This window comes from Odontomachus brunneus, unplaced genomic scaffold (genome assembly GCF_010583005.1).
Source record: "Odontomachus brunneus isolate Ranch 3 - 2012 unplaced genomic scaffold, Obru_v1 Obru_scaffold_062, whole genome shotgun sequence".
Taxonomy (NCBI): domain Eukaryota; kingdom Metazoa; phylum Arthropoda; class Insecta; order Hymenoptera; family Formicidae; genus Odontomachus; species Odontomachus brunneus.
In genome coordinates this window covers 758985-775069 of record NW_022639512.1, presented here as the reverse complement: position 1 = coordinate 775069, position 16085 = coordinate 758985, and the positions used below count along the sequence as shown (strand labels likewise).

Here is a 16085-nt window from a genome sequence, read left to right as displayed (position 1 = left end):
TCAAATTTTCATCTCCATTTTTCTCGAAGCGTACTTCGTGTGGGTCGGATCTTTCTTGCGTAACTTTACGGCCAATTATACATGCATGTATGTACGTACCATAACGCGTTGAAATCCACCGCTGCATACTCCACTGCATTCACCGCTGCATCTCCCCGCATCCGGGAATCTCGTGTCGGTTGTACAACCGCCGTTCCGCATCGTCCTCGGCCGATTTCACCGCAATTCATAAATTCACTCGCGCCGCGTTTGTTTGATTCGACATCCTAACGAGTGCCTGTTACGACGCTACGACAAAACACCACCACTTCGGCAACTCGATTTGCGAATGGACAGAGCGAAATCACAAGCCGAGGGTCACTCGCGGTTTCCCCGGAGCGAAAACGATATTTTGCTTGCCGAAAAAAAATATATCGCCTCGCGCGGACTATATTATTTTTCGGAGAAGAGGGAGGTTTACGTTGCGTACGCTTCAATATATGAAACAAACAATGTGTCTACATCGAATTCGGTGGCGACTTCGCCATTTCAGCGGCGTGCTGTAATGCTCGCGTCTCGCTTCACTCGCGCGCGCAAAGAATGGATTATGAAAATCGCGGATTAAAGGTCGATCGCGGCTCGATTTACGTGTCACCCCCGCGATATTAATCGCGTGTGGCGTGAAATTGTCACGCACGGCGGCTTTGCGACGCTCCCCCGAGAAGATTATTTCACGCGCAATATGTACTCCCGCAGATTACTTCGCAACATTTGCGCGAAGACTGCTCACTGCTGCCCTTTTTGTGCCAGACACCACTTCTGTGAATTTGCCGACTATTGCGAATCGTAGCTCAGCGAAATTTACCTCCTGCAAAATAGCGGATTCAATTTCGTACACCTTCGAGAAATGTAGTCGCGACGCGGACAAGCCATAATCGACTAACTGCGATTTATATTCCTGGCAAACGCGTAATCGTGTGCGATAATGTGTGTACCGAACGAACAGACTCTGTTCTTGCGGACAAAAAACATAATATCCATGAAATCTCCGCTTAATTCTTATAACACAACTGCCATTATTTTCTTTATCAGGAGTTAGTGCAATGGTTATGCGAGAATAATCTGACCCAGAAATGAAAATCAGTTTTTATTTTCTATTGGAAAAACGTTGAGGATGACTAAATTGATTTGTCTGGATATTTCCCACTTAGATTTATTAACCTAATCTTTTATTGTTGTGTTTATCGTCAAGTCTGTCGACTTTTTTTATAGAATGTAAACACACACCGAGAGAATTTGTACGGTAACTGTCAGTATTACTGTGCCTGTTTCTGTTATTGTGCATTTGTACTTAAATAAGCCATAAAGAAACTAGCATAAATAAATAGAGAAAGTACTTTTTATTAAGTTTGATAACTTAATCAAAGAAATACTTCTATTTATTTGTGCTAGTTTTCTTTTTACGGCTTATTTAAATAGAAATGCGCCTAATAAAAACACAGTAATATGAATAATAACTTTATTAATATCATAAGTATCGTTTATTATCTCTCATAAATTATTATACCGCATAATGTCCGCATAATGCATGGTAATATGGACAATTACCCTATTAATATCATAAATATCATATTATTATCATAAATTATCGTATCATATAATGACTATACACATTTTAGACCGTTGAAAACAGCCTTTGCATATTTACGTCCAATTATTGTGTATGAAGTTGATGTTCGTTATATTGTACGCGCGCCAGAATAACGATGCTTTGCAAAGTAAGTACCGACGTAAAAAATCTCGATTAACATATTTGCGCGTGTATTATCCATGAAATTATCCGCGATTGAATTTACAGACGAATGCCGACCGGCTGGCCGACCTATTAGCGTATCGAATCGTACCGGTGCTCGTCGATCCGGTGAGTGAAGCGCAGTTCACCGGCAGAGTCGACTTTTCTCTCAGTTGGTCGGGTGATATGCAAACGTTATTTTTCAGCGAGCATATCGAGTCTCGTATGTACGAATCTGTCAGTCGGTAAACGTCATTTTTATCTCGCTTCCGCCTTGATTTTTTACTGCATAGAAATTTATTGTTCAAAAATCGCTAGAGATCACAATTTTATAGTAATCGGGGCGAATTTTTTTTTTTTAATTAAACGTTAATTAATGTAGAAAAAACTCTCGAGCTCGATTTTTTAAAAAATTCTTCTAAGTGTTGCAATATTAATAAGAATTTGTAAAAAATTATCAAGTTTTGTGAGCCACTCCAATGGGAAAACTTTCGATCTTTTCACTGCACAGTACAGTCAGATCTCACTTTTTTCTCGTTTACTTCTCTCGTTTCCGAGATCATCATCAAGTCGCATATTCCTACGTAAACACATCATCGTGACGTTGAGTGCATCTTAAGCTGTCGAATTTTGATCGCGCAATTCGAAGGTTCCCGCAATTCGAAGGATCCCACCTCAATTATTGCCGTCGATCACGCGGCCGACTCGCGAACACTTAAAAATAAGTGCTCTCGCTGGTCCTTTTCTTCATTTTTTCCATTATAAATTCCTGCTTTTCTTCGCCGGGAGAGAGGAAATAGCATTTTAGGTACTAAGGTCTTCAACATCGCTGATTACGAATCAATATAAAAATCAGAATTTGGCAGTTAACAACTGCTAATTCCCAGTCAACATAAACAAAATTATTGTTTTACACAGTATGTATGTTGCAATAAGGTATACAAAATCGTTCAACATAAATGTAAAGCCAGTATTAAGATCTGGTATTTAACAGCTGTCTGCCAATCGCATAGCCGATATGAAAAAAATGTTTCTGTAGCACGAAATGTGTAAGGTATATTAGATTTAGGTTGCTGAATACGAACTTAATTCTTATTAATATTGCAACGTTTAGAAGAATTTTTTAAAAATCAGGTTCAATGGTTTTTTTCTACATTGATTAACGTTTAATTAAAAAAAAAATCATCCTGATTGCTATAAAATTGTGGTTTCTAGCGATTTTTGAAATAAATTTCTATTTGTCCCCTATGCGACGTGAGCGGAAGAAGGAGGGGGGCAAACGAGAAAAGGTTGGATCGAAATGTCGCGCATCTTCTCTCTTCCGGAACATCAAACGAGATGGAACAGGGGATGGCAGAGATCACTCACACACAATGACGCGGGTCGTGAGTTTACGGATCATTTGAACGGGGAAACGAGCTTGACTCGAAATTGCGGTTTCTCCACCTGTTTGCACGTTCGTTCATCCTACGATCGTTTCTGCAAAGAGACGGCAGAAGGACCTCACTTTTCCCTCGTTTACTTCTCTCGTTTCCGAGATCCGGATCATCGCCAAGACGCATATCCCTACGTAAACACATCATCGTGACGTTGAGTGCACCTCAAGCTGTCGAATTTTGATCGCGGTTCCCGCGATTCGAAGGATCCCGCCTTAATTATTGCCGTCGATCACGCGGCCGACTCGCGAATACTTAAAGATAAGTGCTCTCGCTGGTCCTTTTTTTCATTTTTTCCATTACAATTTCCTGCCCTTCTTCGCCGGGAGCGAGGAAATAGCATTTTTATCGAGTAATTTTCCGCTTGTGCTGTTGCAGCTGGCACCGCCGCGGAGAAGGGCTACTTCGGACCATGGAGACAGTGCAAGCTCCTTCTTTATGGGCGAGAGTGGTGCGGCCAAAGTGTCTCCAGGTTCCAACCAGTCTGTGAGTTCCGTTTTATATACGACCGCAGAGATATCGCTGATACCTCAGCTCTCATTCTCGAGTTAAGATCGAGGATCGTCATTTTCGCTTGAAAAAAAATATATTGATGATATAAAATGTACGAATAATTATATTCATTTTATAATCATTTTATAATTATTAATATTATAAAATGACTGTATGAGCTTTGTATAAAATTGTAACACGTATATAGTTTAATGAATTATTTTGCGATCATTGCAACTTTAGTCACATTATGTGAGACATTAACTCTACATGTATATTACAATACATTAATTCTATATGCATAACTAGTATAGTTGTCACTTTATAGCTGTCGTCACTATGTTTTCTGATTAAATGCATCTAACATAGACCTAATATCATGAATTAATGCATAGCTTGCGCGATATCAGACGATTGACTGGATTTTATCTAATAATTATCCGATGTTGTTTGGATTATCACAAAGTGTCGAGGGGATGAAATCAGGGAGAGAATGTGGGGTGTTCAATGGTAGCCTATATTTTCCACAGGCTCCTAGAGAGTAACTATGCAAAATTTGATTAAAATGTGTAGGAGTTTATAGGGAACAGACAGATAGATGGTAATTCCATCTTATACAGATTACTTTTTAAGTACATTGTGGGAAAGAATATTATAATTTTTCAACTTCACTTCAATAAGCGCGTCATACCCAAAAAATATAATTTCATTCTTAGCGGAATCCTCTTATATTATAGCCTTCGAAGGATTCTTGTTTTTAAAAACAAAAATTAAAAAAATATTTTAATACTCAAAAAAGAAAAACTTTAATGATAAGATGCTATTTTCTGCGATCCCATATTCTAAGCGAAAAATTTGTCTGGAAGAGTATTCTTCTTCTAATAAAGGGGAACAATATTGCGCTTGGAATATTTTCCTTTTAGTTTTAGAAGAATCTTCTCAAGTCTACGTATAAAAGAATTCTGCTAAGAATGAGATTATATCTTTTTAAACGCATATGATTAGTGAATGTTAATTAAGGAACTAAATATACATATACAGGTATATACAGGGTGTCTCACACTCTCCTCCGGGTATTTTGCGGGGACGTAGAACAAGTTGAGGTGAACATAAAAGTTCTATACCGTTTTGCGATATTCGCAATAATTATTGAGATGTTAATTGTAGAAAATTTGTGAATGATCATGCAGGATATGGTAAATGAGTTATAATAGCGACGACTGCCGTTGTATACTTATACTTTAGGTCAAATTGAACAAAAAAGTCCTCTACCATTTTGCAAATAATCACATAGATTTTTAATTATTAATTAAAGAAGATGAGTGCATTATTATGCAAAATCGTGCAATAATCTTCTTTAATTAATAATTAAAAATCTATGTGATTATTTGCAAAATGGTAGAGGACTTTTTTGTTCAATTTGACCTAAAGTATAAGTACACGACGGCAGTCGTCGCTATAACTTATAACTTATTTACTATATTGTGCATGATCATTTACAAGTTTTCTACAATTAATATCTCGATCATTATTGCGAGTGTGAGACATCCTGTATATACACACACACACATACATACAGGATGTCCCAAACTTTTCTTCGTAATCTTTGTGGGAATGTAGAACGAATTGAGGTGAACATAAAAGTCTCATACCTTTTTTTGATATTTATTATAATAGTCGAGATATATATATATATATATATATATATATATATATATATATATATAAAATAATTTGTTTTAATTATGATTTAGTCGGAAATGGTAACAAAGCTGATGCGCGTTCATAATGTTCTAGTTGGTACAAACTACGATTCATCATTCTCATCTTTCCATTGTCCCGTTATTTACTCATTACCGGGAATACCGTAACATTTGAAAGGTATAAAATTATAACGGGGCTGAAAGCGGATGCGGAGCAAAAATCTGATGAGCGCGGAATCACAATAGGACGCGATAGAATTATGACAGGAATTCTTCCTCCTTTGTTTCAGTGGCTGTGTGGGTGGCGGGATTAGCTGCTGCTGGCGCCTCTGGCCTTTTGGCGATTCTGGTCGCTCTGGCTGTGCTTCAATTAGCGATGGCCTCCTCCGCAAAGCGGGTCGTAATTTCGTACAGCACCGCCGTAATAAGCAAAGTCGCCCTGGCAACGTTGGCAAGTGAGTACGAATTTTCATTACGTTACGGAGGGGATGGGAGAGATTAAGCAAAGAAGAAATAAAGTTACTTGAAACAGCGGACATCCTCGTGTTTTGTGATAGTGGAAACGGTGACGCTGATATGAGATCGCATCAACTGCGAGCTCTTGGAATAATGGAAAAATTGGAGCAATTGGAAAAAAAATAGATCTAACTAAAACTATAGTTATTTTTTAGGACCTAACCATATTTTTTGTAGTAAAATAATAATAGCAACACGTATACAAGGTTATTATCGCTAACATTATAATAGAATTTATTTTAAAAAAATATTTGTCTTGGTCATAATTTATAATAATTACTTATCTTTGTGATTATATATTGTTACAAATACCCAAAATTTTTGTCTAAGTGAAGAAGTTCCACATTTACATTGCACGATATTTATGATTGCATTATTCTTTTTTCCTAAACACACGTGTTTTTAGCGGAGAAAAATTATATTGTTTGCATGTAATTAATCTAATAGCTAAAAAGTTCATACAATATAATACAGAGAGAATTTTATAGCAAATGTTGTTACAAAATTTTGTAACCAATAAATGGTTATATTTCTTACAGTATTTTTCTTACATTTTTTACAGTAATTCACTGTTCTCTAATTTCATATGCGCTACTTACTGAAATGTGCTATTAAAACACTTGTGTTTTCAGTGAAATATGCTGTATTTCTTACGAAATTTATCAGCAAGATAAATCTTACAGACAGTCTATTCCTGAACTACATAAAACAGTAGCATAATTTAAGAAAATTAATATGAAGAAACTATAGTATCTTCTCCATATATAGTATAATTCCATGCACGGAGTATCGCTTTTTTCTTCTCTGCTCAATATCGCTATCAATCTATAAAACATATTATATCATTATTTAATGTATTATTAAGTAGTAATTTAATATATCACTATTCAATGCATAAATCAATCGTATATTTTATTTACTGCTATTAGATATATCGTGTGATTATTCGCGTTATAATTCTTATTAGAATTTACCCTGCGGGATTACCTTCACAAATGTCCACTATTTACTATACGTTTCCTCGCCATTACGTAATGGACTAGTCACCGTGTGAGCCAAGGTCTTGACACACGAAAGCACGAATAATCCGAATCGTGATGTGGAAGTTCTGCTGTGTGATCGTACAGTTTCGCAATACTGTGGACACGGTAGGATTATCGCTCCTCGTGTCCTCCCTCCGCACGTCGTCAACTTACTGGCCTACTTACCTTTACCGCGGCGGGCGCATCGAATATCCGCGGCAGATTACGTTACGGTAAAGCGATATATTCTAATGGAGTAAATGTACCGGCCTCATCCGCCACGTTAATAACTTCATACGCAAATTAATGAAACGCTGAGCATATACCACCTACGCACCACGTCGACGTTCGATTTATTAGTTATCCAGTTAAGTCAGTTTTAGCGGGAATTGCAATTAATATCCTGAGACAGTAAAGAATATTTATTGTAAAAATAAATATTTTTATTGTTGGACACTTTTCAAGTAACTTACGATTCCATTAAACGTGTGAAATTCTGCACGGAATTCATATGTTAATTAAGTAGGAAACGCACATTGCATACTATGTGGGTTCTTTTGAAACGGGCAGTTACGCATTTACGATATATAGGGTGGTCAAAATTGTGGAAACAGTCGAATATCTCGAAAAAAAGTATTTTTGAGGAAAATGTTTTGACAAAAGTTATAGGGTTTCAGAAGATCTATTTAATGGCCATATCAATTTTGACCTTGAGTGACGCCGCCAAGGTCAGGTCGAGGTCAACTTTGCTTTTTTAAATAGAAACATATATTTTTTATTACGGAATTTTATTCTGCGTAAAGAAACAAACAACTTTTGTTTGAAAAATTTTTTATACCATCTCTATTTTCTAAGATATTTACAGAAATATCTACAAAATTATTGGTTTCAATAATTTTTTACTCAAATTCTATCAACTTTACCGAAAAATAGCAAGAGATAAAAATTGTTTATTTTTTCTCATAGAGCTCTGAGAATTTTTTCAGAATTTTATATAAACTTTTTAGTATTTCAAGGAAATGCAAAAAATGCAGTACTAAAAAGTTAATTAGAAAATTCTAAAAAAAATTCTCAGAGCTCTATGAGAAGAAAATAGATAATTTTTATCTCTTGTTATTTTTCGGTAAAGTTGGCAGAATTCGAGTAAAAAATTATTTAATAATTTAATATAATTTTGTAGATGTTTCCGTAAATATCTTAGAAAATAGAAATCATATGAAAAAATTTTTCAAACAAAAGTTATTTATTTCTTTACATAGAATAAAATTCTGTAATAAAAAAAAATACATATTTCTATTTAAAAAAGCAAAGTTGACCTTGGCGGCATCACCCAAGGTCAAAACTGATACGGCTATTAAATAGATTTTCTGAAACCCTATAACTTTTGTCTGAAACATTTTCCTAAAAAATGCTTTTTTTCGAGATATTCTACTGTTTCCACAATTTTGGCTCACCCTGTATAGACAGTTTTAGCTGCTGAGTGAGATATACAGCTTTAGAAAGTTATAAGTCGTGTCGTTCGATGCTTCTTACAGCGGCGCTGTCAATCGTGGCGGAGAGCCTCTTCGCTCTACAAACGGATGACCAAGCCAATAGCTTCGTCGTCACGAGAGGAGAAGCTTTTTATATGCAGGTAAAGTAATGAATAAGTTATTTACAATGAATAAGTTATTTACCTTTATGTAATCGATCTTTGATTGATCGCACGCACACATGAAGAGAATTTTGCAGCAAAAGTTTGAAAATTCGAATTTTGTAGCTGTGTATAGAATAAATTAATATTCTGGAGAAATCTATTATCATTTTATTTCTTATATTTCAGCAATTAAAATGAAAAATAGCTATTAAAAAGTATGCTATATTTCTAGCGAAATTTGTTCTTAACAAAGATTTTACTGACAATCTATTTTCCTGCACTATTAAAAATATAGTAAAATTGAAAGAAATTCCCATGTGGAAAAAAACTATAAAAATATATTCTCTCCGTGTAAAGTGTTTATTATAAAGGAGCCTCAGTCGAATTATGAAGAATAATTATAAAGAAAAAATTAAAAAAAAAAAAATATATATATACGAAAAAATAAAATAATTTTATAAAAAATCAAAAATTATTTTGGAAGAACTGTTTTGAGTTAAAGACAATTCTCAGGATCAAAACATACTTTCGAAGAGAATATGATTTTTCATACTGTCTTGTGTGAACATCACTTGAACCGTGAGAGATATTGAAGAAATATTGTCTGCAGAACTTAATTCTGCCGACTCATGCGTTGTAACATTATAATAAAAAATAAAAATTCATATCTTACGTCATATTTGTTATATTTTCTCTGCAGGAATGTTTTTCAGCTGAGAGAACGAGAATACGATAAATTAAACTTCCGCGAATCTTCCGCTCTCACGTTGGCGTCTCTCGCGATTAACAGATCGTTTTAGCTGCAAATTTTTGCGGAATTTACATGTTATATCTAAGGAGATGGCCAAGTCACGGTGATCTTGCACCTTCGACGATTTTAGCACACAACATGCAACCGCTAATGCCCCCATAACGAGTGTCCTCCTAATTGACTCCTCGTCGTCGCGCATTAGCGCAATGCCGTTAACAGGCCGAAGCAACTTTCGATAGGCATTCACGATAGGCTCGTACTCGCCTCTGTATCTCTAATTTCTTCCACTTAATGGCCTGTCGGAGCACATTGTTCGCCAAGGTGATTCGCCGATTTTCGAAACCTGTTGCACCACGCGGCAGCGGAGCTCTCGGTTTTAAGCCTAATCTACAATGTGTTCTTCGCTTCCTGTTCCTTGTTCTCTATCTATCTTCCTTTCTATCACTAGACACAAGTAAGAAACACGCTAACCAAATGTACCAAGTATTTTAATTTTAAATAGATAATTTTTGTAGTGTACGTTTACGCGCACAACGATATACTCACACGGCGATGCGTTTCAGTCACAACTCGCGACAAGCAATACGTCTCATTATGCGAAACTATGCACGGAAAAACTGTCAGTTAGATTAATCAAACTTCTGATAAAATACGAACGAAAGTTCCGACTGAAGTTACCAGAATTCCATTCAAGTTAACCAGAAATCTTGGTAACTTGAATTGCTAACAAAACTTCAACTGGAACGTCTGATTTGTTCATGTTTTAAAAGTTTGGTTGATCCAATCAAACTTTCTCTTCCGTGTAACGCAAAGTATTCTCTTTCGCGCGAAAATTCGAATTATTTTTATTGTATTACACTCACTCTAATGTTCATTTTGTCACGATCGTGCGGTACTAACATTTCCAAATTTGGCGTCAAAAGATATCGACTAACAAGAAAACCCACACAAGTGTCCGCCTCCGATTTTCATGAACTTGTAATATGTTGTGCTTCAGATCAAAATAACAGATACGTTTTTTATTATATGTGCCCTTTCGCAAGTTTAGAAGGTGAAATACCTCTTTGGAGAAAATCAGTTTTTTTCATTCGAAAGGAATATAATGAAAACTATAAGAGATAGAAAAAAATATTTTTAATAAAAGTTGAATGGTTTGAAGAGTACTTTACAGAAATTATTTTAATAATTATAATAAAAAGTAGTGGAAAAAATATTAACAAAAAAATTTTTTTTCAAATAATTTCTGTAAAGTATTCTTCAAACCATTCAACTTTTATTCAAAATATTTTTTTTCTATCTCTTATTATATTCCCTTCGAATGAAAAAACCGATTTTCTTCAAAGTATTTCACCCTCTAAACTTGCGAAAGGACACATATAATAAAAAACGTATATGTTATTTTGATCTAAAGTAAGGGAAAGTGGGGCAAATAGTGACGGTTTCTCCCTCGCGTAAGCTATTTTCAAGTTGTCGAGACCGGATGTTTTACTAAAACAATACTTTCCACCTTTAATTATACGAAAAACTTAAGTACAAGATCCATAAGTCATATAAAATAACTAGATTTTCATAGAAACTAAAATCTACATTTTGTCATTATTTGCCATAGTATGGGGAAAATGGTGACAATCATGAAAAACAGTTCTGAACTTCCATTCAGTCTCTCTTTTGATGTGTGTAACTAAATAAAAATTAAAATATAATTTCTTTATTGCCATATGTAAGAATTTTATTAAAACAAATGATGTATAAAATCTAATTTTGGTGAAATAATATGACGTGCTTTTGGAAAGTGATTTTTCAAATTACTTATTAATATTTTCTGTATTTAAACTTAGTTTAATGACTTTTAAGTTACATTCAACAAAATAAATAGAAAGAAATTCAATTCAACAAACACTGAATACGACAAGTAACATTATTTAAATTTTGTCATTCTTTGTCCAGGAGTTACCTCTTCTTTCAAAGCACTTAAAACAATCAACGAATTGATATATACGTATAGAGATTAGATCACACTAGAAGAAACACATATCATACAACGCTGAACAGGTAAAATCTCATTTAGGGGTTCAGGAGTCAAAACAATCTAGACAGAAATAGCCGAATAAGATTCAGGTTTTATCTTGTTTCATAGAGGCCAAAATTCTAGATTTCTTTATTAGCTATGTTTGGCTTAGCAATTTAATCGCTTTTTCAAAGATGGTTAGATGCTCGAGAACTTACTCGCTATTGACGATGGTAGTAGCATCCCAGACAATATAATGTCTAAAATCGGGACATAATACGTCTTAAAGATAATCTTTAAGACGCCTTAAAGACATTTATACGTAAATCGTCTGAAAGACATCTTAAAGATGATCTTTAAGACGTCTTATGTCCCGATTTTAGACATTATTTTGATCTAAAGTAAGGGAAAGTGGGACAAATAGTGTCGAATTTTTTTCTCCCTTGCGTAAGCTATTTTCAAGTTGTCGAGACCGGATTTTACTAAAACAATACTTTCCACCTTCAATTATACGAGAAACTTAAGTACAAGACCCATAAGTCATATAAAATAACTAGATTTTCATAGAAACTAAAATCTACATTTTGTCATTATTTGCCATAGTATGGGAAAAATGGTGACAATCATGAAAAACAACAGTTCTGAACTTCCATTCAGTCTCTCTTTTGATGTGTGTAACTAAATAAAAATTAAAATATAATTTCTTTATTGCCATATGTAAGAATTTTATTAAAACAAATGATGTATAAAATCTAATTTTGGTGAAATAATATGACGTGCTTTTGGAAAGCGATTTTTCAAATTACTTATTAATATTTTCTGTATTTAAACTTAGTTTAATGACTTTTAAGTTACATTCAACAAAATAAATAGAAAGAAATGTAATTCAACAAACACTGAATACGACAAGTAACATTATTTAAATTTTGTCACTCTTTGTCCAGGAGTTACCTCTTCTTTCAAAGCACTTAAAACAATAAACGAATTGATATATACGTATAGAGATTAGATCACACTAGAAGAAACACATATCATACAACGCTGAACAGGTAAAATCTCATTTAGGGGTTCAGGAGTCAAAACAATCTAGACAGAAATAGCCGAATAAGATTCAGGTTTTATCTTGTTTCATAGAGGCCAAAATTTTAGATTTCTTTATTAGCTATGTTTGGCTTAGCAATTTAGTCGCTTTTTCAAAGATGGTTAGATGCTCGAGAACTTACTCGCTATTGACGATGGTAGTAGCATTCCAGACAATATAATGTCTAAAATCGGGACATAATACGTCTTAAAGATAATCTTTAAGACGCCTTAAAGACATTTATACGTAAATCGTCTGAAAGACATCTTAAAGATGATCTTTAAGACGTCTTATGTCCCGATTTTAGACATTATTTTGATCTAAAGTAAGGGAAAGTGGGACAAATAGTGTCGAATTTTTTTCTCCCTTGCGTAAGCTATTTTCAAGTTGTCGAGACCGGATTTTACTAAAACAATACTTTCCACCTTCAATTATACGAGAAACTTAAGTACAAGACCCATAAGTCATATAAAATAACTAGATTTTCATAGAAACTAAAATCTACATTTTGTCATTATTTGCCATAGTATGGGGAAAATGGTGACAATCATGAAAAACAGTTCTGAACTTCCATTCAGTCTCTCTTTTGACGATGTGTGTGACTAAATAAATAAAAGAGGATAGGTAGGATCTAGGATAGACGTGGGAAATAGGAGAAATTTAAATTGTCACTATTTGCCCTCCTCTCCCTTACAATATATTACAAATTTATGAAAATCGGAGGCGGACTCTTGTGTGGGTTTCCTTGTAAATATAAAATCATGTAGGGATACAGATCGACGGGAACGTCACGTGTCTCAAACGGCTCAGCAAGCATTTAGCGACTGATCTTAGATTCACCGGAGGTTTCGCACAGTTGGTAGGAAGTGTGCCATTCCTGCGACATCCTGTGTACAGTCAGCTACGTACGAGAACCTGTCGTACGCTCGCCGGCTCGTTCGATAGCTGACGAGAATGATTTATGTGTCAATTTCCTGACGAGGCGGTGTGCCGTCGCACGGGAACAGGTGCCGCGCTTCTGAATGAAGATAAGACCCCGCCCGAGACTTCAGAGAGCATAGATGGTGCCTCATTCGGTGGGAACGTGGTTGGGCGCGAAGAAAACGCGCCGGGTAAAATTCAAGAGTGTCGCTTGACGAAAAAGCCGAAAGATAAGATTATTACGGCGTAGTCAAAGGCGCTTAATCTCCGCTCGGAAGAAAATTGTGTCAAGGCACTGCCGCGATATACGTCGCGATATGTTTTGCACAGACGAATGGACCGCTAATCGCCGCTAAACATCACCAGCTGAGACTTCCAAGACTGCCGGCTGAGAAATGTTGGGAATTCAGCCGGAAACTTCGCGTGGAAGAGAAGATACGTTTGAATGAAGCATTTTCTGAAGAATTCAGTCTCATTTATCATAATTATATTATAACCACAATTCAGTGTACTTATTCAGTGTACCGTAGTTATACGAGAATAATCCAGCCCACATGAAGTATGCCTCGAGAAAAATGAAGATAAAAATTTGATGAATAATTTGAAAAATGTAGGTAGCGCTGAGTGATTCTTCGCAGTCGTTCTAGAAGTCAAGCATGGTCAATGCTCTTCTCTTCAAAGATATTCATTGACAAGCTTAATCCTCAAAAAATGTGTAAAAAATACGCAATCATTTAAAAATGGCCATAGAAAATGAAAACTTTTTAATTTTAGGCACCCACAAGGCTTGGATCGTATGAACTGAACGTTGGTAAAAAAAAAGTTTTTTTAATCAACTTTATAAGTTGGATCGCATAACTATGACCAATTATAATCATAATTATATTGCAGTCATATTCATTATGATTATAAACACGACTGTAATTCAGTCTAGATTACCAAGATTTCTGATTAACTTAGATAAGATTCTGGTTTTGATCGCGGAAATTTTTCTGAGTCGTTCATATTTTATTGGAAATTGCTGCACCCAGCCGAACCTTTCTCTTATCCCATGCGGTTAATAAAGACGCGTTTGTCACGCTCTCGTGCTGCGTCGCTGCCGTGAAACTCGATTAAACCGATTTAATAGGGATGTACGGACTAATTAAGAAAATTGATTGAAACATCGCACTCGTCTCGCCGAAGGAGCGTGAACAGCAATTTAAATTGGATATCGACCTGATCACGACACAACGGCGACGGCGACTGCGGCTACTGTCACCGCATATGAAAGAACGTCACGTTTTATAAAACCGGACTGATAACGTCGCTACAACGCACCTTGAGAGTTTGTTCTTATCGCAAAGACAGCGGCCTCGGGTTTCTAGCGACGCAGATGAAACAGTCGCGAACGTTGTCAGTGTAGTAACATCACCGACGGACTCCGCCCGACTTACCGTTCGTTGCGCCACGCAATAATTTTGCAGAAAAATTGTGCGTGTGTAAATGAATTCGGAGTCGCGATACTGACATCGAAAGGATGAATATCCAGGTGGAACTTGCGTGAGTGAGATAATGCGTTCAACATGTCGAAAAATAAGGATAAAAATTTGATGAATAATTTGAAAAGTGTAGATAACGCTGAGTGGTTCTTCGCAGTCGTTCTAGAAGTCAAGCATGGTCAATGCTCTTCTCTTCAAAGATATTCATTGACAAGCTTAATCTTTCACGGAGAAAAATAATTTGCTGGCTCAACAAATTTTCTGCTGGTCTAGCAAAATCTTTTCTTTATTATATAGACAGCAAAATAATTTACTAAGAGTACTAATCACTATTTGCTGAATATAATTTGCTAAATCTGCAAATTATTTTGCTATAAGAGCCATGATGGATTTATATAAGCAGTTGCAGTTTTGCTCCGATAGCAAATAAATTTGCTAAGGATACATTATTTTGCATCAATAGCAAATTAACGTGATTCTTAGAACAAATACATTCAACAAATTTTTTCTATCCTGGCAACTACTTCTGCTCCTGAAACTACTTCTGCTCTGCTAACGAATAATTTGTAAAACTAGTTACGTCAACTAAATTTTTTTTATGTCACTACGAATATGCATTAGCAACGACGATTTTACTAAAAGAGCAAAATTATTTTTCTCCGTGTTAAAAATGTGTAAAAAACACGCAATCATTAAAAAATAGCCTAAATAATAGAAAATGAAAACTTTTTTAATTAATTTTAGGCACCCACAAGACTTGGATCGTATAAACTAAACTTTGGTAAAAAAAATTTTTTTTAATCAATTTTATCGGTTGGATCACGTAACCAATTATAATCATAATTATATTGCAGTCATATTCATTATGATTATAACCACGACTGTAATTCGAAACTTCTAGTCAAGTTTCACTTGAATACAAAAACCTATTATATAAAATCATAATGCAAAGAGTTAAGATATAAAAGTAAGATTGCAATAATATAAAAGTTCGTGAAAAATTATAAAATTATAATGACCTTCTCTTGTTATAAGATATTCTTCATTTTATAGCACAAGAATCTAAAAGGAGCAAACAAATTGCTGATATTGAGTGCGAATAAAATCATTCAATTACGTACAAGTCGGTACACAATAAAACACGAAATGTTTTGACTATAATATGTCAAGTAAAGACTTAACTGCTCTTGAACTAAATTTGAAACAAGATAAACCAAAATGATCGACTCCTTCCGTGTCGAAATTTTGATACTACTTTGATACTCTT

The 16085-nt window shown here is 35.0% G+C and overlaps 2 protein-coding genes across 2 annotated transcripts in view; one reads left to right on the top strand and one right to left on the bottom strand.

The window, feature by feature from the left end:
- Positions 1 to 747, bottom strand: part of LOC116846231 — a 106310-nt gene extending 105563 nt beyond the window's left edge. The window contains exon 1 of the mRNA XM_032819794.1: positions 100 to 747. Within this exon, the coding sequence (XP_032675685.1) occupies positions 100 to 230 (131 nt within the window). The 5' untranslated portion in view covers positions 231 to 747. The remainder of the gene's footprint in view (positions 1 to 99) is intronic.
- LOC116846228 overlaps positions 1 to 16085 on the top strand; it is a 90002-nt gene that overhangs the window by 58622 nt on the left and 15295 nt on the right. Inside the window, exons 2-4 of the mRNA XM_032819784.1 lie at positions 3586 to 3693; positions 5693 to 5857; positions 8476 to 8573. Coding sequence (XP_032675675.1) covers positions 3586 to 3693; positions 5693 to 5857; positions 8476 to 8573 — 371 coding nt within the window. The remainder of the gene's footprint in view (positions 1 to 3585; positions 3694 to 5692; positions 5858 to 8475; positions 8574 to 16085) is intronic.